At 40.1% G+C, this 24,032-nt stretch overlaps 1 protein-coding gene and 1 long non-coding RNA gene across 10 annotated transcripts in view; one reads left to right on the top strand and one right to left on the bottom strand.

Moving 5' to 3' along the window:
• LOC120889811 (uncharacterized) overlaps positions 1 to 17,127 on the bottom strand; it is a 33,786-nt gene extending 16,659 nt beyond the window's left edge. The window contains exon 1 of the long non-coding RNA XR_013438138.1: positions 17,022 to 17,127. This is a non-coding gene — a long non-coding RNA (uncharacterized LOC120889811). The remainder of the gene's footprint in view (positions 1 to 17,021) is intronic.
• Positions 1 to 24,032, top strand: part of Nfib (nuclear factor I B) — a 419,314-nt gene that overhangs the window by 171,843 nt on the left and 223,439 nt on the right. Inside the window, exon 1 of one of the 9 annotated variants that reach the window (XM_021728202.3) lies at positions 17,246 to 17,362. The exons of the other annotated variants lie outside the window; for them this stretch is intronic. Within the exon in view, the coding sequence (XP_021583877.1) occupies positions 17,360 to 17,362 (3 nt within the window). The 5' untranslated portion in view covers positions 17,246 to 17,359. Of the gene's footprint in view, positions 1 to 17,245; positions 17,363 to 24,032 lie in introns of those variants that run through there. 9 annotated transcript variants of the gene reach the window in all.

Here is a 24,032-nt window from a genome sequence, read left to right as displayed (position 1 = left end):
TGATCACCTTGCTCTTCTCTCTGCTTCTTTGTTTTTATTAAAGCTCTCTGCTACTTATGACATGGATGTGGAAATCTGTTTTTTTCTTTCTCCCTCTTAGGCATTCTAATGTCCAGGTGCCACCTTTCTGTAAACTACAAACAGAGCTTTATGTCTTCCCTGGAAGCACTTCTTAGTGTAGATTTCAGTTGCCATTCACCAGATGCCCTTGGACAGTGAACAACCTGTAACCTGTACAACCAAATATGGGCACTCTTAATTCTCCAACTCTCACAGGGGTGAATGCTAGTGGGCATTTAGCTATTTAGAGCTGTTTCTGTGAAATGTAAAAGACCACAAAATGTAAAGGCAGAAGACTAGTACCTTCTAAAGCTTTTCAAAGCTTTGTGCTTTATCCTTTTGGGGTTCTTTCTTGTCCAGGAAGAAGCCTGAGATTGTTTTCTTATTTTGTCTTTGACCTACATTCTTCACCTACTGAAGGCATTTGCAATAGGTGCAGTGGGTATTAATGGCTAAATAAGAACCGTTCCCCCAAACACTGGTAAGTGCCTTGTTCTTTGCTTGACTTTGCTTCTAGTAGGCCAATTTTTACAGTAAGGCAGTAATCTGAGAGGTGGCACTATTCTTAAGCTGGCACTCTTGCTTTCAGAGCTAAAGTTGAAGTTTGCAAAGGGAAAAAAAGCCAGATCTAAATAAATGCCATCGCCAGATCAATAGATTCCAAACCACATTGTTTTGAACTGGTAATGTAATTTGTATTCTGCACAAGGAAAAGTATCAAGGAGCAGTCCGTTTCCTGCTCAAGAGAAAGGTTTCTTATAATTGCTAAGTTACAGTGGTTCTGTACTGATCTTTTCTATAGAACAAGAAACCTTTCCATTTAGTAGTCTTTGGAAAAACACTTTATCCTCTGAGGTGGTGCTCAACCCCGGCTGCACATTAGAATTACCTGGGGAACTTTAAAAAATTACCAGTGCCTGGGCCTCTCCTCAATCCAATTAAATCAGAATCTCTGGGGGTGTGGTATGGGCATCGGTATTTTTTAAAGCTCCCTTGGGTGATTCTAATGTTTAGCTAGGGTTGGAACCAGTAATTTGTAGGTCAAGAGAACAGTGCTTCATGATGTACAATGCCTGTTCCGTTACTGAGGATGGAATGACCTCCATATGGTTTGCTGGAGACAAAGAGATGGAGTTGGTGAGCAACATGTTCCACAAGTTTAGGATTTAGTAGGCAAATCCTGCTGTGTAGATGTCAGAATGGAACCTCTGTGAAGCCAGTTGACTTTGTTTCTAGATTCTTACAGAGCATGGGAATGGAAATTTAGAGTGTCCAGTGCTAACACTAACTAGGGAGGTGACTTTTGACACATCATTTCACCTCTGTGGGCCTCTGTCTAATCATCTGTAAAAAGAAATGGCTGGTCTGGAAGCTCTATGGTTTGTACTGGTATACTCTAGCCTTCCTGTGTATTGCTAAATTCCCAGAAAACCATAAGCTTAGCCAGGCAATTACCAAATACTTTTGGAGGCTGGTTTACTCATTCATGCATACTACTGACAACCGTTCTTCTGATGTTCCACCAAATCCCTTTCCAAAAATCCTAAGTATCAGAGTGTTAATTTTTAAATAATCCTGGGCTCCCTTAATTTTCTCCCCAAGTCTCTTCCAAATTAGCAGATGAAGAGAATGGAGTGGTGGTAATGTCTATGAGCTGTGGGTAATGACTAACAGAAGTTGATCCAGTTGGATAAATGTCTAGTGGATTGCTGCTGGGGTCAGTGTTAGTTCTGGTCTTAATTAACATCTTCATTAATAGTGTGGGAGAGGGAATAAACAATAGCTAATGATATTTGCAGATGGTTGTAAATTCAGAGGTGTTGCTTCTACCAGCAAGAGCAGCACGAGCCATGGGGATATCAGAGATGTGAACAAGAAGTGATTATAATGATGTTTGTTCTGGAAAAGGCAGAATGAAATGTTCAGGGAAGAAAATGATGGGGAGGAGGGACAGGGAAACACTAAAAGAAACCCCCCTCTTCAGCCTGTACCTTGGTAAGCATTTGGCAAATGAGGCAGCTGGTAGCCTTACAGCTCCTGTTGCTGGCATTGGGATGCTGTCCTGAACAACAATGATCATCATAGCAACAACAGTAATGGTAATGACATCCAACATTTATTAAATGCTTACAATATGCCAGACAGGGTTCCAAGGAGTTTTCAAGAAAATAGTTTTATCCCTAAAATCATACTGTAGTTCTCCTAGGTGCTCTATAGATTCTGTCAGGGAACCTTGCTGTGGTCCTTGAATATCTGGGTCTGAAACAGACTTCAGTTCAAGGGGAAATGAGAAATGTAAAGAAAGATGACTAAATAAAGGGAAGAATGTAATAGGTCCTCTTTTGCCAGACTCATAAGAAGGATCTTCCCACCTATATTTTTTTCCCATTCACAACCTACTTACTAACCTTTTCTCTCTTTAGGCAATTGCTTGCTTAATTGAACAGGGTTGATGAGAGTAGACAGAAAACTCTTGCAAATGATCCAGAAGAAAGAAAGAGGAAGGGAGGAAAGGAGGAGGAGAATGGAAGAAAGAAGGAAGGAAGGGTGAAAGAAAATTCAGATTTACTATGTGCCTACCACAAGTCACACAGTAGCTCCAGGTACTGAGCTAGGTACATGTCACTAGTTTTCTTGCTTAACTTTTATATGTGGAATCCCCACAGTGACTCTCTCCAATAGTCATTATTAGTTCTGCTTCTATTCATGAAAGAAAACAGCTGAGTGGTTAGATCATGGCTGCAAACACATAGCCAATAGGAGTGGAGGTTCCAACTCTGGTTGTTATACTATTAAATTTATTTCCTTTCCAATCTGGAATACACATTTCCTTTCAGTTTAGCTCTGTCCAGATTAATGGTAATACACAGCCATACACACAGAGTCAGAAGATAGAAATATTAAGGAGAATAAAAACTGAGGAGCAAAAGGATAAAGGGAAAGTGGTCAGTACACATGTCCACTGTTGAGTGCAATATGATTGAACTTTTTATAATTATATTTTGCAATTAACAAAAATAGAATTCACAAACAAGAAAGGCTTCAAGACAATGGAACTCATAATAATGTGAATTTGACCTTGAGAGAATTTGGCAGTGTCTAAAGGCAAAAGTAAACTGAAAAGAAAAACAGTTGAATATGAAAGCCAAGACCCTTCTTAAGAAATATGAAGCAGGGGTGCACAGATGGATGCTGAAATTCTTCAAAATGACATCAGAGGAGCTTAAAGAAGTTGGAATCTTGTGGCCTGGACATTTTGTCTTCTCCCACCCCAATGAGACTCCAAATGCCAACTCAGGTTTACAAATTGGAAACTTGAAATTTAAAATAATGAGATGTGCATTTCTGAGAAATGTACATAAAATGCATGATTCAAAGGAGAAATATAGAGCAAACACCAATGTTATCATGACTTAGATAAATAAATGCAATGCTGCCAAGAGCTGGAAGGCCCCTCTACATCATTTCCCTCTTTCAAGAGGTAACAATTACTATGATTTTTCTTATGATTATTAGCTTGCTTTTATTTTTTTAAAATTGTGGCATTAGCACTTCTACATGACTGTTTTGGAACCTTATATAAATAAAGTAATACTACATGTATTCTTTTATGACTTTGCTTCTTTCAGCCATGTTTTGTATAAATAAACTACTCTGTACTTCTCCCTTATACTGTTGAGGGAAATTTTAGTTGTTTCTCCTTTGGAGCATTTATGAACAACTCTACTGTGATCTTTCTATGTCACCTGCTGTGCATGTGCAGGAGTTTTCTTAGAGTAAGGTCTAGAAAACCTTCATCTCTAGGCCAAATAGAACCCACCTTCTGTGTGCAGTTGAGTGCTAAATGATGTTTACAGTTTTAGATGTTTGAGAAACATCTAAACTAAGTTACATAAGACCTAGTTTAAAAACTCAGGGTCTCTTTTATAAATTTTTTTAAAAAACATTTTTAAAAAAGCTAAAAACTTTCAAAAGGTTCATCATGACGACAGCAGAGCATTAAATCAGTATGGAACCCTGTTAAGAAAGGGCTTTTTGCAACTGTACAGATCCATGCCCAGGAAGCTGCCCTGCCTAAAATGCTGGTCCATGCTCTAGAGCATCTTAGATAAAATAAGTTGTTACAGTTAAAACACCTAGCACCATGCCCTGTAACTTGCAGGATTCCTATAAATAGAAGGTTCCCTTCCTTCCATTCAGGGGAAAGACTGTAAGGTCTTTTTCCAAAAAGGTCAGATTCTCAGCAGCTGTCAGTTACCATAATGGCTGATGACCATTGGGCAAATAGTAGCACAATCCCACTCCTTTTGAGGTTCATGCGCTAAAAACAAACAAACAAACAAAAAACTTTAAATAAAAATGATTGTTAGGCCCTAGGAAATAAAGGAATGACAACCCACAGGCATGGTTTCCAGGTTTCCACGTACAAGCTGGACAGCGTCTGCCTGATCAGCAGCTTCTTAGAGAAAATGTGTTAAAATCTAAACAAAACACCAGAAGAGTTCATCAAGAGACAAAATGAAAAAGAAGAAATTTAGATAACTAAGACTATCTGGTTTCAACACTTATCATAATGATGCTATGGGAACTAAGTGTGTTGTCAGCATCAACAGAACACAGTAAAGTAGACCCATATGCATATGGACAACTGAATTTTAATGAAGGTGTAAATCCCGAGGAACAAGGTGGTCTTTTCAATGAATGGTGCTGGAACAATTGGATAAACACATGAAAAACAGTGAATTTCAATCTATATCTTGCACTAAATATAGATTTAACTCCAAATACATTATTGATTTTTTTTTCTTGTGACTGAGGATTGAACCTAGGGGAAATTTACCACTGAGCTACATCTCCACCCCCTTTTATTTTGAGACAGGTTCTTCCTAAGTTGCTGAGGACCTTGCTAATTTGGTGAGGCTGGCCTTGAAATTTCAATCCTCCTGCCTCAGCTTCCTGAGTCACTGGGATTACAGGTGTATGCCACTACATCCAACAATGGATTATAGATTTTGATATAAAACATAATACTATAACAATTCCAAAAAGAGAAAAAAAAAAGAAAACCACTTGTGGTGTTGGATTAAGCAACATTTCTTCGATAAGAAATCAAAAGCACAATCCATAATTTTGACTTCATCAAAATTTTAGAAATCTGCTCTTCAAAAGACACTCTTAAATGACTGAAAACAAAAACTAGACTGGGAGACAATATTGCAAATCAAATATCTGATGAAAGTTTTGTAGCCATAGCATACAAAAAATTCAACAATAAGAAAGCAACACAAATTTTAGAACAGGCAAAAGATCTAAACAGACACTTCATGAAGGAAGACATTGAAATGGCAAACAGCACACAGAAAGCTGTTCAACACTGTTGGTTGTCAGCAAAGTAACAGCAAACTGATAACAAAGCCCGTGCAGTGGCACAAGCCTGTAATGCCAGGGGAGGCTTAGACAGGAGGATTGCAAGTTGGAGGCCAGCCTGGGCAATTTAGTGAGACCCTTGTGGAGGTAATAAAAATATTGCCCAAATTGACTGTAGTGATGGTTTCACGGGTGTACATATATGCCAAAATCTATCAAATTTTACTTTACACATGCAGTTTATTATCTGCTAATTATACTTCAATAACTATTTAAAAGAACACAAAAATACAATCTTAAAAGAGTAAAAATGTACCAGGGGTGGTGGCACATGCCTGTAATCCCTGCAGCTCAAGAGGCTGAGGCAGGAGAATCATGAGTTCAAAGCCAGCCTCAGCAACTTAGTGAGACCCTGAGCAACTTAGGAAAAAACCTGTCTCAAAATAAAAAAAGGCTTAGAGATGTGGTTTCAGTGGGTAAGTTCCCCTGGACTTAACTCTCTGAACACCAACCCCCCCAAAAAAGAGTAAAATTGCAAGCCCCAGTGAGGGAAGAGAAATGTGCAACAGATATAATTGGCAAAGAGTTCATATTGAAAACATACATGACAATTTTAAAAAGAAGAGCCCAAGTAAAATTGGGCAAAATACTTGACAAATATTTACAAAAGAGGATATCTAAATGGCCGAAAATTTTAAAAATGACTAGAAGCTCAACCTCATTAGTTACTTGTAAATGCAAATTAAAACTACATTGAGATACTATTGTGCACCAGAAATATAAAGGACTGATTATACCAAGTTTTGATGAAGATGTGAAACAGCTGAAATTCATACACTGCTGGTGGGAGTGTAAATTAGGACTATTACTTTTGAAATCTATTTGGCATTATCTACTAAAACTTACCATCAACATAGTTCATAACCCAGAAATTCTATTCATAGAATGCATACATTTGTACACCATAAAACATGTAGAAGAATGTTCATACCATCATTACTTATATTGACACCAAACTGGAAACGATTTGGGCTGGGGATGTGGCTCAAGCAGTAGCGCGCTCGCATGCGTGCAGCCCAGGATTGGCTGGGTTCAATCCTCAGCACCACATACAAACAAAAATGTTATGTCCGCCAAATACTAAAAAATAAATATTAAAATTCTCTCTCTCTCTGTCCTTCTCTCTCCCTCTCTCTCTCCCTCTCTCTCTCTCTTTAAAAAAATAGAATAGGTATATTGTATTGTTGCATACAATAGAATTTCATATATAATGTGAAAGAAAAAATACATGTTTTTCAGCAATAACAGGAAGGACTCTCACATGAAATGCTGAACAAAATAATTCTGATAGAAAACAGCAAATATTGTATGCTTCTTGATATATACAAGCTCAAAAGCAAGCAATGTAAGTTGATATTTCTAGAAATCAAGATAGTGGTTATCTTTGGGAAGAATATTAGAATATTAGATTAGTAGAATAGTAATTGTTAGAGAGTGGGAAATGATTTCTGGATTGCAGTAATTTTCCATTTCTTAATATGGACAGTGGTGGTATGGATAATATATCTAGCTGTACATGTAAGATCTGTATGTTTCTATATACATGTTAAATAGTAGATTGTTCTTTCTTTACTATCTACCATTCCATTGTATGACTGCACAACCATCTGTCTATTATTTTATAGCATAGAGAGTGAGGAAAGAGGTGGTCACTGAGTTTTCACTCTTTAGAGTTCCAAAGACTTAGACCAAGGCTGCTAAGGTGCCTCTTTTATCCTTAGTGATGTCTTGAACAGCCATTAGTGTGTGTAATTATACTAAGGTTGCCCACAATTATGCCTCTCTGTTAGAGAGGTCGGAGGGGGCTAAAGGAAGGAGACATTTTAAGGTTCTGCAAAGGGGTTCTGTTGGTGGGGTGGTGAGGGAGGTCATGCAGGGTTGAAAGAAGATTGCATAGAATTCATAGTCAAGAGCCAAGACTCTGAAACTATATGGCCTAGGTTCCAATGTTGCCCCTGACACTTGCAAGCTACTGTCCTTGGCTGAGTTATTAACTCCTTTTGTACCCTAGTTTTCCCATTTGTACAACGCAGACAATACTGTATTTATATTATAGGATTGTTAGGAGAATTAAATGAATAAGTGTGAAAGTGAACCGAAGCCAGCTTAGAAGGGAAGACTCCACTGAAAGCATTAGGAGGGAGTGCTGCCTAGGAGAGGCCAAGATGGTCTGGATCAGTTGCCAAAGCCCCAGGACAGCTCCCCTCAGGGGCTGCTCCCTTGCCCTCTCCTCTCTAGATACCCTGAATTGACTGTATGCCATCAAAAAGCTTTGCACACTCCCCCTTTCCTTCCTTTGATAAACACCTTCCTGCAAGTTTTCCAGAATCTGACCATGCTCCTGAACTCACTGAACAACCTAGCAAGCAATGGACCCAGAATATCACACAAACTCTGTGTTTCTGTTAGCTATCCCAGTGTTCTCCTCTCCCCTCCCATTCCCAGGCCTCTTTATTCTATGCTAGAATCTCATTTATTTATTCACACTCGACTCGATCTCCTGAACATAGTAGGTGCTCATTTCTTGCCTGAGTAGTGACATTTTCTTTAATTATAACGAACACTGTGTCCACAGGTTCTGACATGTTCTCCATTCTTTTCCTGCAGGTTGTATCATTTTTCTGTCTGTTACTAACCTAGCCTTTCAGATACTGCTCTTGTCTACTGCTCCAGTCACTCCCTGAGTACAGAAACTGGCACAGGGCAGACACTCCCATAAATGTTTACAAAGCAGCATTTGCTAAAGATGCTATTCAATTTCCTACCCTTCTGAAGAGGAGTAAACTTATGATAGAGACTGCCTCCACAAACTTCAAACTGCAACACAACCTCCCTTAAATCCATCTCTCTTAGCATCAGGAAAACTCGGAAGATGTCTCATGCTTGTTATACCATAATTGCAAATAAATGTTCTCTGCCAAGCCCAGTGGCACTCAGAGAGACCTTGGAGTATGGTCATTGTCACAGACCACACATACCAACCTGTGTTTATCATCTGTCCCCACATTTAAAGGATGAGGACAGAGACAATAATCTCATAGATTCAGAAAGTATTTATTGGGAAAGGAATATGTTTCAGAAAGAGTCTTCCATATTTTGACAAATGGAATTTTTTGATCCTCAAAAATCACACTGAAGCAGGCATTATTCTTGTCTTTTCTTTTTTTTGAAATTCAGGAAACCACCGCTAAGAAAGGTATCATGACATAACTTGCCCAGAATCATGTAGGTTTGAGGTAGCCAAATCAGGATTTGAACCCTAAAATGCCACTGCCTCTAAGTTGAAAACTCCTGTTCTATTACTTTCAGAAAATAAGGAAATGAAATAATCTCCTTATGTTTTTGTCATGCCTTATTTTCAACCCAAACTGGTTTACCCAGCTTGATAAGTTCTTTAATCACTACAGGGTATTAAATGAATCATGGTTATATTCAAAACTCAAATCCACATTTAAGGGGAGGAAGATCTACTCCATTGATAATATTTAAAAGAATGTGCCTGGGGTTCCGAAGGTAAGTTCAAAAGAAGAGTGATCAAAATGCTTTGACACATGTGCAAAGCATCCCAGGACACCTTCTGTGAAGGGGTCACATGCATCCAATAGGCATGGCCTTGCAGTGGGTCCCTGCAGTCGGATGGTGTGCTATGGCCAAGGACTTTGGAATTCAAATGACCTGAATGATGAGCACCATGACCTTCAATTGGTTTTCCAAACTTCCCGAGCCTCGGTTTCCTCATGTTTGAAGGAACTGAGATAACATGTGACATCAGCACAGAGCCCAGTTATAGTTAGATCTCAGTGAAAGGTAATTAGTATCACTCGTCTTGACACTTCATTTAACCTAAGGTTGGGAAAACCACTGCCCCAGGGAGGACTTGCTTAATGAAGGTGCTGTCCTTGACTTAAACTGGTCACAGCAAAGGAAAAGATGCAGCTCTTCGGTAGTCAGTTAACATGCTCCCAAGGAATCAAGCATATCTGGACCTCAGGGAAACTTCTTATAGAGGGTCTAGTCCCCTAAAAAAGGAGTGGAGTGCCCCCAATGCACCAGGTAGATGGAGCTTCATCCATAACAAGGGCCATGAAGACTGCTTTTGTGAATGAGTTCAGAGCCGGGGTAGAACACAGACCCATCAAGTACCTGCCAAGACAGTAACTGTAGACTTAATGTGTATATAATGAATGAGCTTCTCAATTATTCACTGTGTTGACTCCCTGAGGCAATCTGCATGTCCTCAAGTCCACCTCCATTTGGGAACAAGACCTAGTGTGCAGGCATCCTGTCTGAAGATCAATGTGCTATAACTAGTTGCAAACTGCAAGGGTGCTTAATGGTGATATCTAAATGGCAGTCACTATTATCAAATCCCATATTCTAGGCAAATTAATAAAAATTGTACCATGATACATAGATAAGTCACTCTTAGATGGTATACATATTTATTATTTTTTACCAATATATTGATCTATAACTAATAATGATTCTTTTTAAAAACTTTTTGGATAACGTCCCAAAAGTCTTAAACTCATTTTTTTTTTTTTCCTATTTTCACTGTGTCTGGATTTAGCGTTCAAAAAATATGTTCTCTGGGCTGTGGCTGTGGCTCAGTGGTGGAGCACTGGTCTATCATGTGTGAGGCACTGGGTTCGATCCTCAGCACCACATAAAAATAATAAATAAATAAGATAAAGGTATTGTGTCCATCTACAACTAAAAATTTTTAAAAAAGAAAAGAAAATATGTTCTCTCCATAGAGATGAGAATTTTATATTTTCTAGGATGCTAATTGTCCAGGTATTGACCCTTGATGTCTCTATGAAGTATATCTGACAGGAATATCATAAAATATTTAATTTTTTAATTATGAGGTGCTTTCTTAATCGCATAGAGAAGATTTGATATTATCTCCATAAACTGATCATCTTCCCTCACCTACATTCAATGATTAATAAGACAAAGGAGAGAATCACTGTGAGAGGGCCCAGGATTTATGGGGGCTCAGGCTTCTGGATATTAAATGTTAATTATGGACTGAAGCATGAAAGGTGGAGAGTGACCATCCTGAGGCATTTAGTCTACAAAGGAGCCGGTGACCACAGCAGTTCTGCTGAGGCTGTGCACACTGGTGCACAGATTCCACATCTTTCCATGTTCTGAAATTAACCTTTAAGCTAGAGGTTTAGAGTTCAGAGGCTTTATTTATGACATTGGTACTACTACTACTAACTAGCTCAGCTACCATAAGCTAGTCACTTTACCTCTCTGAACCTTGATCTTATTTTTCATCCATAAGAACATTTGTTCCAGATCAAGGAGGAAAGTAGGACAGCATGATACAACCAGCAGTGATGGGGACTGTGGAGACCAAGTCTCAGCCAAAGGGGGAAGCAGCTACTCTGCTCCAACCTCTTGGGCAACATTTGTCCAAAAAAAAAAAAAAAAAAGAAGAAAAGTGAGAAGCAGGATATCCAGATTTTTAAGTAAAACATCCCGATTTTAAAATGTTGACCATAATCCTAGATTTTTCTTAATCTTTATCTAGAAGTCTGAAAAGTGTCTTCCAGCTTTCACATTTTATAGTTTTGTAACAATTCACTAATATCAACAAGCTTTGGAGGAAAAGTTACAAAACAAAATTTTATCCATGGTAAGATTTAACTAGGCAAACAGTGTCCATATACATAAGTAAATACTGGATGGAAAGATAGGCAAATGCAACAATTTTTTTTTTTTTTTAGGTGATGGGACTGTAGGTGAACTTTAAAAAAAATCTTGTTAATTGTTCATTTAAAATGTTTCTAGTTTGTATAACAAAAACAATTGTAAAGACAATGGCAAGAATATTAAAGGCAATCACATTGCTGCTAGATGGAAGAGAAAAGGGGAGCAGCAGGGATATTGGGTAATCTGTGAAACTTTCTAGCCTGACCTCTGTATTTACTGTCAACCATCCTGAACAATAAGTTGGTAGAAGGTACTGCTCCATGCACAGTCAGCTGTACATGCTAGAAATTTCCCACCTCATGCTGCTTCTTTTTTTTTTTCTTCCTGTTGTTTATAAAAATATTCCCCACACCATGAAGCTTAGTGGTATCAAAAACTTCTCAACTTTGCTAGTTTGGCTCTGAACATATTACATGAGGGTTTTGTTTTGTTTCAGTGGGTGAAGTGGGTGGGAAGGGCAGCTGACTTATTGTCCCTCATTAAATTTTTCTTTGGTTTCTATTAAGACTGTTTTTATTCTACAAACCCACATCAATTGCCTGTAAAGTGAGCAGAAAACCATGAATTGTTATTTAGTGTGTTTATTTGGAGGTTTAAAAAAAATGCCCTATGCAAAGGTTACTCCTTTCTAAGCAAATATGGAGAAGAATATTAGCACAAAGGCCCTGTTATCGTAAATGCAGAGATCTTCTAAACCTATCCTTTCTTGCACCGCAACACCTAGCCAAGGTCTGGACCAAAGCTAAATGCAATTCATGCTTTGTAGAAGGAAAATTCTTCCTCTGCCCTCTCTAGGATGAACCTAGGATTTCTGAGATATAGAATAAAGACACTAAATATGGTTGCTAATCTTCTTTTAGTAAGGGAAATTTGAAATGACATCGAATGTTCCAGATATGCCAACAAGGATCTATGACATTGAGGATGAAAGACCATAGGATTTGAATGCAGGGGGCTTGACACTGACTTTCTTGTTGAAAGTGGCCTACTGAGCAAAAGGCAGGATGGTTCTTTGCCAGAACTATACTGAAGGATCAGTAGACTGTCTAGCACTTTCTTGTATCCTGTTGCCTCACTAATTTCTGGATTGCCAGATGCCTCTGTTTTTTGAAAATGGTTAAAAAAAAATCTTAGTAATTCTGTTGTTTCAGAAACCTTACATATGGCCCAAAATATCCGGAAATTTTTTTGAGAAAACACTTGCTTTTTTTTTCACTCAATTTAATCATTACAGCTGAAATTGACTCAAATGTATTGTTTCTGTTTTGATCATTTTGATGGTTGAAATTCTGAAGTTTTATATAAAAGTATGAGTAAGCAAGATATGAAGATTTAATTATGCATATTTTTAAAGTCTCTTAAAAAACAAAAGTAGGTTAAGACATGATTGATACTTTCACTTCAGAATTCTTAACAAGTGCAATAAAACTAGTTTTTGAAGTTAGTAGACAGCCTTGATTTACCATCACTGAATCATAGAGCAAATTTTTCACATATTGAGTCATGACTACAGGCTTTTTTTTTTTTTTTTTTTTTTTGTAAACCACCTTAACCTGCTCTTGAAAACCTCTGGTTGGTGTATGGAATTAGTCTGAATCTGTCTCTATTTAGCCTGTGAAATTTAACAAGGCCATAGCCTGGGGTTGGTAAGGCTGTGAGCCATACCACCATCTCAGGTTTTTGATGACACCACAAACCACTTGAGATTTATTATGTTAGCAGATGTCATCAGATCTATGTGTGCACAGGTGCAGCATGCAGTTAGTGAGAGAAAGAACACTGTGCGTGTATATTTATTTTTGTACCCATACTCTCAATGGCTAGAAAATGACCCCGTGTGTCTGTCCTGGGCCCTGTGGAATTTCAGAGCTATTGCAGGAGCTTATTTGCAAAACTATTGAAGTCTTTTCCACACAGATAATTCTGTATGACGAGTAACCATGTTTTGTGGGAAAGACACTGCCTTTATTTTTATAATCAATGTATAGGGAAAAGATATAATGGATTATAACTAAAGATTACTATAACCAATGAAAAATAAGAATAGTTACCAGTATTTCTTACTTATGCTTGGGTTTTCCTTTTATAAGACGATACACTAGGTATGCAGTCTCCTCTCTTTAATAATAATACTTGTGCAGAGACATCTCAAACAAAATGACCAAATTTGGCATATCATGAATGTACCATTCAAGCCTTTCTAAATATTTTTAAATGATTAAGAAATATTACCGGTAGGCAATAAGAAACATGAATGTTTATATTAGTTAACATATATATTTTAAAAATTATATATAAATTCTTAATCATCTCAATTCTAAAAGATAGGGTAAGCTTTATTTAGTACTGAGTCTTAAGTATTCCACCATTATAATTGTATACATTAAATTTCCAAGAATTCTGGTATAATAATGGACTAAATACAATAATCTAATAAATTAGTGTGTATCCTTTAATAATATAAATATAACAAGTAAAAACATACTTCCCATATTTTTGAGAAATACAGAAGTGAGACAAAATAAACACCTTTGGGGTAATGACTGAAAATTACTGGTTTAGATGGAATAGAGGAATTACTTCAATTATGACATAAAGCATTGTAATAATGCATGCCTTTTAGAAATAATTATATAGTGATTATTCTCAGAGATAAACACACGCAGATGTTGCTAGTACATTAAAAAAAATTCTTAATTTGAAGAAAACATACAGAAATTGCGTTACCAGTTAATTGACTTTAAGAAGAATCAGAAAATCTAAAGTGTGAATGTACTTGCAAAGCTTCCGGTACGTTCTATGTAATGAGTTGTGCCTACAACTTTAGGCAGAAAAAATACTCTTTTTAAAAAACTGGAATCACTTCAGTTAAATGTGCCTAAGGTCCAAAATGCTTAAGTAGTGTTGGATAGTGCTTATATTAAAAAATGAATCATTACTTATAATTTCTAACAAAAGATGAATATAAAAAGATATTAGACCTTTATTATATTCTTGGAAACATTTTTAACAAAGATCATTTCAATTTAAAAATAAGTGCCTATTTGAAAACATTCCCTAATTTCTACATATTTATTTATATCACAAAATATGAAAACCAGAAAATCAGCTGACGTTGTAGATTAAAAGATGAAGATTATTCACCAATTAAAAATTTAGAAGCAACAATATGTTGAGGTGACTATGAATTAGCAAGACAGATTCCTTTAAAGACATTCTTGAAAAATCCTTCTCCTTATTTCATAAACCTTGATATATGTACACATATATGATATGTGTACATATTTGACAGAAGAGTGCTCAGTATAAGAGTAAGCATTCTTGTAAGCTTTACATGTCAAAAGAAACAAATAGCATGCAAATAGAAAAAAAATAATCAAGAAAGCGGGAACCTGACATGCAATGGTACACTTTATTTCTAAATATGCTTGAGAAGAGATCTGTTGACAGGTGACCCAAACCCTAGATTCCTCCAAGTCTTCATGAGAATGAAGGAAATTCTTTCCTCTTCCCTTCTCTATTCCTTTTCTCATTAAAGAAAAAAAAAAGATACTTTCTAAACAAAATTAGGTTATTTCTAAAATGTCATTTCTTCTTTGCATAAAATAGACACTGAGAAGCACTGGTAATTCTACTATAGATTTCAAACAATAATAACAGATTTTCTGTGGCACACTTAAAGAAGTGTTAGTATTTGGTAATGCTGGTCATGAAAACATTCCCCCTACCCTAAATAATCTTTATTATTTACTGCATTGAATTTTCATATTTTTTATTTGGCTCCCTAGTCCTAAATGTGATTTATTTGACCATAAAACTGTTAGGAAATCCTAGAATAAAAACATCTATTTGTTACTCACTTAAATTGACTGCCTGGGTAGACTGAATTATAGCTACATTGGCTAGGTGGTTAAAAATAATTTAACTTTGAGCAAGATAGAAATTACAAACTAATTTTCCTACAAAGTTATAACTGAGTGTGGAGGTGAAAATTTGTATATTCCATCCTCCTCTCCAAATTTTCATCTCCTTTCCCACAGCTACATGACTTTATAGATATATACAGTTTTTTTTTTTTTAAGGAAATTGGACTATGTTAAACTTGCAGCTTAACAACCTATCTTTTAAACTGTGCATTTTCTAAAGTCTAGTTGGGTCAATCCATTTTTAGGACTAAAAATCTTACTCATGATTGAAAATGTCATTTAAAATAGGTATGTACATCATGCATGTACAAACATCTATATAATGTGTCTACATGTATGAGGGTGTTTTTTTTCTTTTTTTGATAATGAGGCCAAATGTCTTCCTTGTTTTTTAATGTGTAGAGTAGGAATTAAGAATCTGAACAATGTTGTTTAAGTTCTCTAAGACTTCGAGAGTAAACATAATTGGGATTAAAATACTGACATGTTCACATTCAGTAGAGAGGTAAGAACTATTCATTGGGAGTTATTCCGGTCTCATTGGTAAGCACATAATTGAACAGGGTTTTTAGAGGATATTTGAAGCTATTGTTGTCTGTTGTGCAATTACATAATTAGTCAAGATCTCTGTAATAAAATCTTTTCTAAACACATGTGGGCTAGTATTAAGTAAATTTAGGGCTAGTGTTATATTTTTACTTTTAATACTTTAACTTTTAAAGGAGAATTACACAACAGCTTAACCGGTAAGCATTATTTTGCCACACAACTACAGATCCTTAATGATTGGATTACTTTAGAACTAGGCAAAAACAAACAAACAAACAAAAAGTATAAAACCCTCAACATATAAACTAATTAAAACTGCTATATTAGTGAACGTTAACTCACTATCAAATCTCTAGAGTGATCACTTCTGGAGACTTCTGTGTATTTCTTTGGTGTTGCTTGTTTCTTCCACCAACCCATAAATTACTGACGAATTTTTTGACATTCACATGGATGCATACAAACAGAAAGTCAAAGTGCCCTCTTTCTGGTGGTTTGCTTTAATGATAACACTACGCAGTGAGGAACATTTCAAGACTCCTTTTACAGGAAAACAAACGTGGCCTGGCGAAGTTGAGCCCAGCGACGTGGCGGGAAGTAGGGAAGCAACAGCAATTCTGAACCTTTAGCATTATTATTGGTTTGGAGTCTTCACGCGGCTGTTCCGCCGGCTTCCCCCTGCCGCGCGCCCGAGGAGGGGCCCCTTGGCCGCGGCGCACCGCAGACACGCAGTCGGAGAGCACAAAGGCGCACCGAGCCGGGGCAGCCCCCAGACAGGCACGCCCTCGCCGCGCTCCTACCCCACCCGGCGGCACAAAGACCAGGCTCCCTCCCAACACTCTCACCCACCCGCGAGGGGCGCCCGCGCCGCGCAGGCCGCCACACCCACTCGGCCAGCTCCCGCCTCCCGGGCCGCCGGCGCCCTGATGAATATGCATCGCGGCGTGCCCGCCCCCGGCTCCTCCTTTCGGTTTCTTTCCCGCCGCCAGGCGGAAGCGAAGAGCCGCGCTTCCCGCGCGCCGGTACCGGCCGGGGCGGGCCGGGGCGGGGCGGATGGCGAGCTGGTGAAAGAGAAAGCCAGGGAGGTGGCAGCGGAGGATTCGGTTCGGGCGCGCAAGGGTGCGCTGCTGGGTGGCGGTTCCGGGGCAGCCCCGCCGCCGGCCAGGCCAATCTCAAGGCCGGGAAGGGGTGAACGCGCGACCCCGAGGCCGCGCCTGCCACATTTGTCCAGCGCAGCCCCCACCCCTAGAGCAGCCCTGCTAAAACAACAATAAAACCCACCGAGTACACGCGCACGCGCGCGCGCGCATACACAGACACACACACACTCACTCTGGACGACGTTCAAGTCAACTACGAGAAAGAGTCTTCTGCAAGTGAGAGGAGTAAAACTGGATATCCAGACTGAGGGACTGCCTGCTTTAGACTTGACTTTGACCTTCTTTTCTTCTTGGGCCAAGAATTGTGGCAGTGCAGGAAAAAAAAAACCAAACCCAAGTCTTAAAAATATAAGACTACTCCTGGATGAATTTTTAAAAAACAAACACACAAAAAGAGACACCAAAACAACCCTTGAGAAAATCCACAAATTTGTACCTGAGACACGTGAAGTCAGCGACCCTGGGTTGTTACAGACTCAAGATCTCTTTTATTTAGTGCAATACAGTGCGATGGTATGTGACTTTGAAACGATGGTTTTTTAATTTTCTTGTCTTGTTCGTCCTTTCCACTATTTCCCACCCTAGGCAGATTTTATTTCCTGCTTGTGCATTGTAAAGTGAAGTTTTACCCCTTTCCTAAATGTCATTTCTGCTTTGTAGGGTGAACTGTAGTGCTGGATTTCCAGAACCAGTGCAAATATGTATTATTTTCAAAGCGTTGGTAACTTTAGTACATGCGATACACTTTTATGGCGGGAAGCGTTGGATCTACACAGTGCAGAATCTAGTATTTTTTTCCCTTTTTAACTCCCTACTTTCTACACTTCTGCCCTAAGTGTTGGGAATAAACATTACTATACAAATACTTAAGTTGCACCTTGTAACCCATTCCATTTCTTGAAGTGTTTTTTTCTTCATTTTAAGGTACAACTTTGTTACATATTTTCATTTGAAAATACATTAGTTTAAGTGAGGGAAGTACTGTTTAGCTGATTGGTGTGTTGGAGTTTTAAAAATTGGTGTTCCTTTCTCAAAGTTGCTGCATGTAATTATTAGACCTCCTTCCACCAGGTCCCCCTTAAAACAATTATGATGAACCCCCCCTTAATATTTCTTATTCTCACCCCTCTGTTTTTGCTCCAGGATTTCTTTCACTCTGCCTAAATCTGTGTGGGTCTGTGTGTCTGCCTTTTCCCTTGTCCTCTCTTCACCAGTGTGTCTGGGACACATTTTAATGCACAATATCCCATCCATTAAGTTGTGGCTGAATGCGAAGTGTGTGAGGATTTGGCAGCTTTCAGGTCGAAGGGGGCGGGGAAGCCAGTTTCGACTTTGACACAAGAAGCCGAAGTGGCGTGATTGGAATTATTATTAGGGCTGTGAACATGGCCATCTTCTCCTGGTTGGAAGAACTGGCATTGAACTTGAGACGGGACAGACAAGATCTCCAAGTTCCCCCACCCCCAGTACAGTAGCTGGCAGGGAAAAGGCGCCAAAATACACAAGATTAACTCTGACTTTCCTTGAACAGATCCTATAGCACCATCCTTTGTAACTTTAACTTCCAACAGGCGGGAAAAAGTTAACTTTTGAACCCATACTTTAACAGACATTTAAATCAGCTTTAAAATGGAATAAGTCCAGAAAGTCATACGTGCATGCTTATGTGGTTAGTGAAGAATGCACGTGTAAATAAGCTGGGTACATGTGTGTATGTGACTGAGGAGTTCAAGATTTAATCAAAGTCAGAATTAGTGTGACTTTCCAGTGCATTTACTGTAGGGGGAAGAGCACTGTGAGACAAATAAGCTGACCTTTAAGCAGCCTAAGTAAAAACTGCAAAGAGTTGTGAAACACAAAACGTTGTGGTTTCCAGTTTTACATTTGAGGTTTGATGTTTTCATTTAATGGTATGAGAGATGGAGAAAGCGCCAGTGCTGAAAAGTTCCTATTAAATCATATGTGGGCAGAGGTCAAGCACTCTAACTCACTGATACAATATACTACAGATCCCTGCCTAGTGATGGGGAACACAGGAAAAAGTGCTTGGGCAATAAAAGTATTAGAACGGTAATTATTGTCCGTGGTTGGGACTGCATTCTTGTGCACTGGGAAAGGTTTTTACTGGCCCTGATGAATTTTAAAGCCTAGTATTGTTGAAAGCTATTTTAATAGGAAATTGATTAGCTGAGTGTTTCATACAATAAATGGTGACAGATTCATTGTTTGATGTCCAAAATAAATTCCTTTTATTCTTTAGCAGACATAGGCATTCATTTAATTTTAATATGATCAGACTGAGCAGCAGCATAATTTTGAGTGAATGTGATGTCACAAACATCTGTAACTTTGTTTTTGGAGTTTGTGGCATCACACAATTTGACAGTATTATTGCTTTGAAATTTATTAGCTTGTGCTGTTAAAATGTTTCAGATACATTCAGAGGTAAGTTTACTGAACATATATTTTGTAAAGGCCCAGTTGTTTGTGTTTTCTCTTTGTAATTATGTAGTTTTTTCCTTAACTTTTAATTTGAAAGTTCAAATGCACAATTCTGTTGTTATGTGTTGTTTTGGTTTTGATATAGAATAGCAGCTTTCAAAGGAAGGACTAGATTAAGGAGTACAGAAAGTTTAAATTGGTCTGTGATGCACTTTTTGTACTTAATCCAGAATGTCAAGACTACTTTTCCATTTTGGACAGAGTTTTCTAAATGTGTTTTAAAAAATGATCTGTTTTCACATGTCACAAAACACATTTGGATGGGTAACAAAAGTCAATTTATGTGTACAAATAAAATGTATAGTTTTACTTTAAACGTTAGCTATTTTGAAAAGGGCAATACTGTAATTACAACTCTCTCAACATCAGCAGAGAAGACACTGTTTGGTGTGTGAGATAGGGTATATAACCTTTGTAGTACTGTGAAGGAAGCAAGGCAACTATAACTGAGATTTTCAAAGTCTGAAATAAATCATGCAAAGGTTACAGGCCAACTGATGACTTTGTAATCCAGAGAGCAAATGTTTTTCACAGTTGGGAATCCCTGTAGATGAACTGGACTCATTTCAGTAGAGCAGTAGAAACCACATAACCCTAAATGGAGGAATCTGGCCCATTCAGTGTTCAGATTCAGGTTTGTAATTTGTAAATGTGCCTGAGATGTAGATATACTTAGTGAGATTTTTTTTTTTTTAAATAGTTGAGTACAGGCATTTCAGCAGCAACATTAACAGCATCATTTTTCTCATTTAGTTTTGTCCTCAGGGGAGACCAAACAGCTCTCAGAGGAGAGGAAAAAAAGTCCAAGGTTATTTATTCATTTCAGTGAAAGGCAAAGGTCTGGAGTGGGGGTGGGGAAACTAACTGGTTGGGAATTCTCTGGTGGGGAGAAATTGCTACCCTAATTTGACAGTAGTAGTTTAAGGACTCTGAGAGCTGGGCATGATTTTGCAATTCCCATCAAGTGCAGGCAATTTCAGTACTTGTTGGTTGTTTATATATGCATTTTTGAGTAGATTTTGGTGTTGCTACTTGTGGATATAAATTTATGTTTTTCCAGGCTATACATGTATGATTTTAGTGGTTCATTCTGAAGAAAGATCCCTGGACATGGTATAATGGATACTTGGAGTTTTGCAGGCCTGTTTTCTGGGGTCATGAGGTCATCTGTCTCTTTTGGATTAAGTTTTTAAATATTGATATTGGCTATGCAGCCAGGGCATGTGGAATTGTTGAACCACCACATGTAAGAGCTAAAAAATGAAAACAAAAACAAAAACAAAAAAACAGTCAATGGGTGTATTAAAAATGACAGCGTTAGCTTTGTTCAGCTCCAAGAAACCTTATGTGAAGTTGCCCTGGTTTTGCAACCTATCCTACAGTTTCTTTACACAGAAAAAAAAAAAAAACAAAAGGAAAACACTGTATGGACATACCTGAGATGTCAAACTTCTGTCTGGAGGTCAGTGAGTGAAAGGCTCAAACTTGGCAACAATGTTTATTTTAAAATATATAATTGGGTCCTGAAAAATCCAGTTACCTGAAGCACTGGCCTTCCTTTTAGAAACCAGTAAGCTTTCTTTCAGAAAAGAAAGTTTTCTCCCCCATAAGATGGCAGGGAATGGATAACCTAGGGGAGAAATCCTTAGGATACTGACATATCAGATTTTCTTGAGGGAGCCATTTACCTCTTTCCTGCTCCTCAGCCAGGTTGGAGGATGAGTGTTTTAAGCTTTTTTTGCGGGGGAGGATAAGAACAGAAATAGAGTTTGGAAGAGGTCAGTACCAAAGTTTGTGTGTTGGCCCATTCTGACACTGTCAGAAACTTTCGAGATATACTTTAAAACCACTTTCAATTCCATGGCAGAGGCATGCTGGAAAAAAGGGAAAGTGAATAGAAAGCATGTACTTTCTCTTAGTTCCTCCTCTTCTACTTGGTATTTCTCAAGTTAAAGGTGGTTGACAAGTGCTGAGAGACAACAGAGAAGCCAGGTGTCCCATGAACCCAAAGCTACCAGTCCATCAGTTACAGAAGACTCCCCTCTAGTGTTCTTCCTGAAAGGCCTGCAGTGACTTTGGCAATGGCTGGACAAGAAGCAGTGCTGGTGGGGTGCAAGGTGGGTATCAGGCATCCCGACTGTGGCTTCAAGGCCTGAGAGTCAAAGCCATATATACTGAGCACCCCTTAAGACACCCTTCCAGGAAGTCTCTTTGCTTACACTTCACTCCTTTTTGTTTTCCTCACCTCACATTTTCCTTCTTCTTGGAAACAAATCAAACCCCCAAACTACCAAGCATCCTCTATGGTCATCCATGTGTACTTAGCCATAAGCACTGTACAAAGTGGGGGCGTCTGAGATTTGAACCCGTAAGGGCTGGGCCTGGCAGCCCCCAGTTCTTCTCTCTGGGTCTTACCTGGGTCTGATGCTGCTTCTTGGCCCCTGGTGCTGCTGCAGCTTTTGTGACTTCTTCTGTATAATGGTTGTCAATTTTTCCTTTTTCTTTTTTAAGCTTGTGAGAAACTTTTGAATACAACCTCATTTTGGTGGCAAAAAGGAAATAATTTGTTGGAAAGGGAAACTAGTAAGAGGAGGAGGGGTAGCAATGTCTGGAGACACTTGCCCAGGGCTCAGCACTGGGCCTCTTTTGCCAGGGGACAAGGCTGGTTCTGGGCTCTCTGGCTGAAAAGAGTGTTCTCTGGGTGCCAGAGTTTCATTGGGGGTGGTGTGGTGAGGAGAAAGGGAGGGAGGGAGAAGGGAGGGAGAGAGATGGGCACAGGATTTTTAAAGAGACCCCCAAATAATGGCTTCTGTTAGAGTCCAGGCATTCAAAGAGGTGTGTTCAAGGACATGAGTACATTCGTGCCAAGGGGAATGTCTTTTATGGTAAATTAACTCCAGTTAAATTGAATATTTGTTCAAAGGGAAACTCCAGTAGTTAAAGCTGGTATTATCAGTAGAGCTTCCCCACCCCCCTTCCCTCCAACCAACCCCCCCTCCTCCGCAGAATCTGGTGAGGGTGAGAAAAGGGATGCGATATAATGTGCAAAACAAAGTGATGCTTTGGGGTTGTTCGTCTTTTTCTTTTTAAATCTAAGATGAGGTTGCCTACAATTTGTGAGAGAGAAATGAGTATTTATTTGGATTAACCCCGACTGTCACCTCATTTCTTTCATCTATAAAGACTGTCAACTTTATCCCAGCTTTTCAAAAAGAAGAAATGACCGGCACAAAGGAAATTAACGTTGTCAGAACGCTGACTAGAGGATTTGCCTGCGGGGGGAGCGGGGAGGCTGTTCCCAGCGGCGCGTGCCCTAAAGGGTTAAGTCGCCCGAGTTCTTGTTCTCGCAGTTTCCTCGACTATACCTGTCTCCTCCGACCCCCGGCCCTTCCCCGCAGCCTCCTCCACCCCACCCCCCACGCCTTTCTTCTCCGGGCTCTCGGTTTACGGGGGCTGCAGCTGGTAGACTTGGCAAGCTCGCCTCATTAAGAGCGCTTTTTGAAAACGGACTGTGTTTGAGCATTTCCCTAATGAGGACAGGACGGGGTTAAAAAGTGACCATTTCATGGTTGACTTGAACCTGCCTACTTTTCTTGATGTGTCGTGGTGAAATGCTTGATGTGGATAACTCCCACTTGGTGAAGGAAAAAGTCACTGGTGCCTTCAGGTCCGCTGGGGGAGGGAAGAGGGGACGGTAGGCAGAGGCGGGAGACTCTGAAGGAGGAGAAAGTTGGGAAAAAAAAATCGAGAGCGAGGAAGAGGGAAGGAGGCAGGGGGATCTGTGGTGAGCCTCCAAACACTTCCCCAGCACAGTTGAAAGCGGGGGCGGCCCCGCCTGGGGTTGGGGGCGGACTAGGCCCCTTTACAGCCCCCAGGGATAGACGCGGAGCCCCAGGCACTCACTTTTCCTTTCTCTATTGTCTGGGCAGTCTTTGATTCCACCACTTCCCCACCCACTCCAAGAGGAAAACCGGAATTTGGGGGGCGGAGTGTGTGTGTGTGTGTGTGTGTGTGTGTGTGTGTGTGTGTGTGTGTGTGTAAACGGGAGCTAGGCAAGCCGCTCCCTCAAAATCCCCGGAATCAAGTTCATTCACACGGGGCCTGCAACTCGCGGCCGGGATGGGGGCGGGGCAGCGACGCGGGAGTGAGGCAGGCGCGGGCGCCCAGTGGCTTCGGGTGGGCAGCCTCTGGAGGGCTGCAGCCGCACACGGCACCGCGCTCGCGCGCGCGCGCGCGCCCGCCCGCCCCGCAGCCCCGCCCTGCCTGCACCCTGGCGGGGAAGGACCCGCTTTCCGCCCGCGCCCCGGGCCCTGGGGGGTGGGGATTGGGAAAAAGCCAGCCGGGCTGCAGTAGGAGGAGAGAGGAGCGGGGCGCTGGGAGGAGGAGGGAGCTGGAGGCGGCAGCGGCTCGGCGGGTCCTCCCGCTCCTAGCGAGGCCACGTGCACGCGGCACCCCCAGGGAAGGCGGCAAACCGCGGCGAAGCACCGCTTGGGTGTAGCTGTCCCGGGCGCGGTCGCCCGCTGGAGGGACCTCTCCCCGCTTCCTACCCGCGAACGAGGGCTTCGGGCTGGGGGCCGGGGTCTGGGCGCCGTGTCCTCCACGTCCGCGCTGATGCGCCCCAACTATTTAAACCCAAGTTCGCTCAGGCGACTGCCTTCTCGGCCTCTCCCTCCTCCTCCTT

The sequence above is a fragment of the Ictidomys tridecemlineatus genome, chromosome 4 (assembly GCF_052094955.1).
Source record: "Ictidomys tridecemlineatus isolate mIctTri1 chromosome 4, mIctTri1.hap1, whole genome shotgun sequence".
In the NCBI taxonomy this organism is placed as follows: Eukaryota; Metazoa; Chordata; class Mammalia; order Rodentia; family Sciuridae; genus Ictidomys; species Ictidomys tridecemlineatus.
The sequence above is the reverse complement of the archived record's forward strand: the minus strand, read 5'-3'. Positions and strand labels throughout refer to the sequence as shown.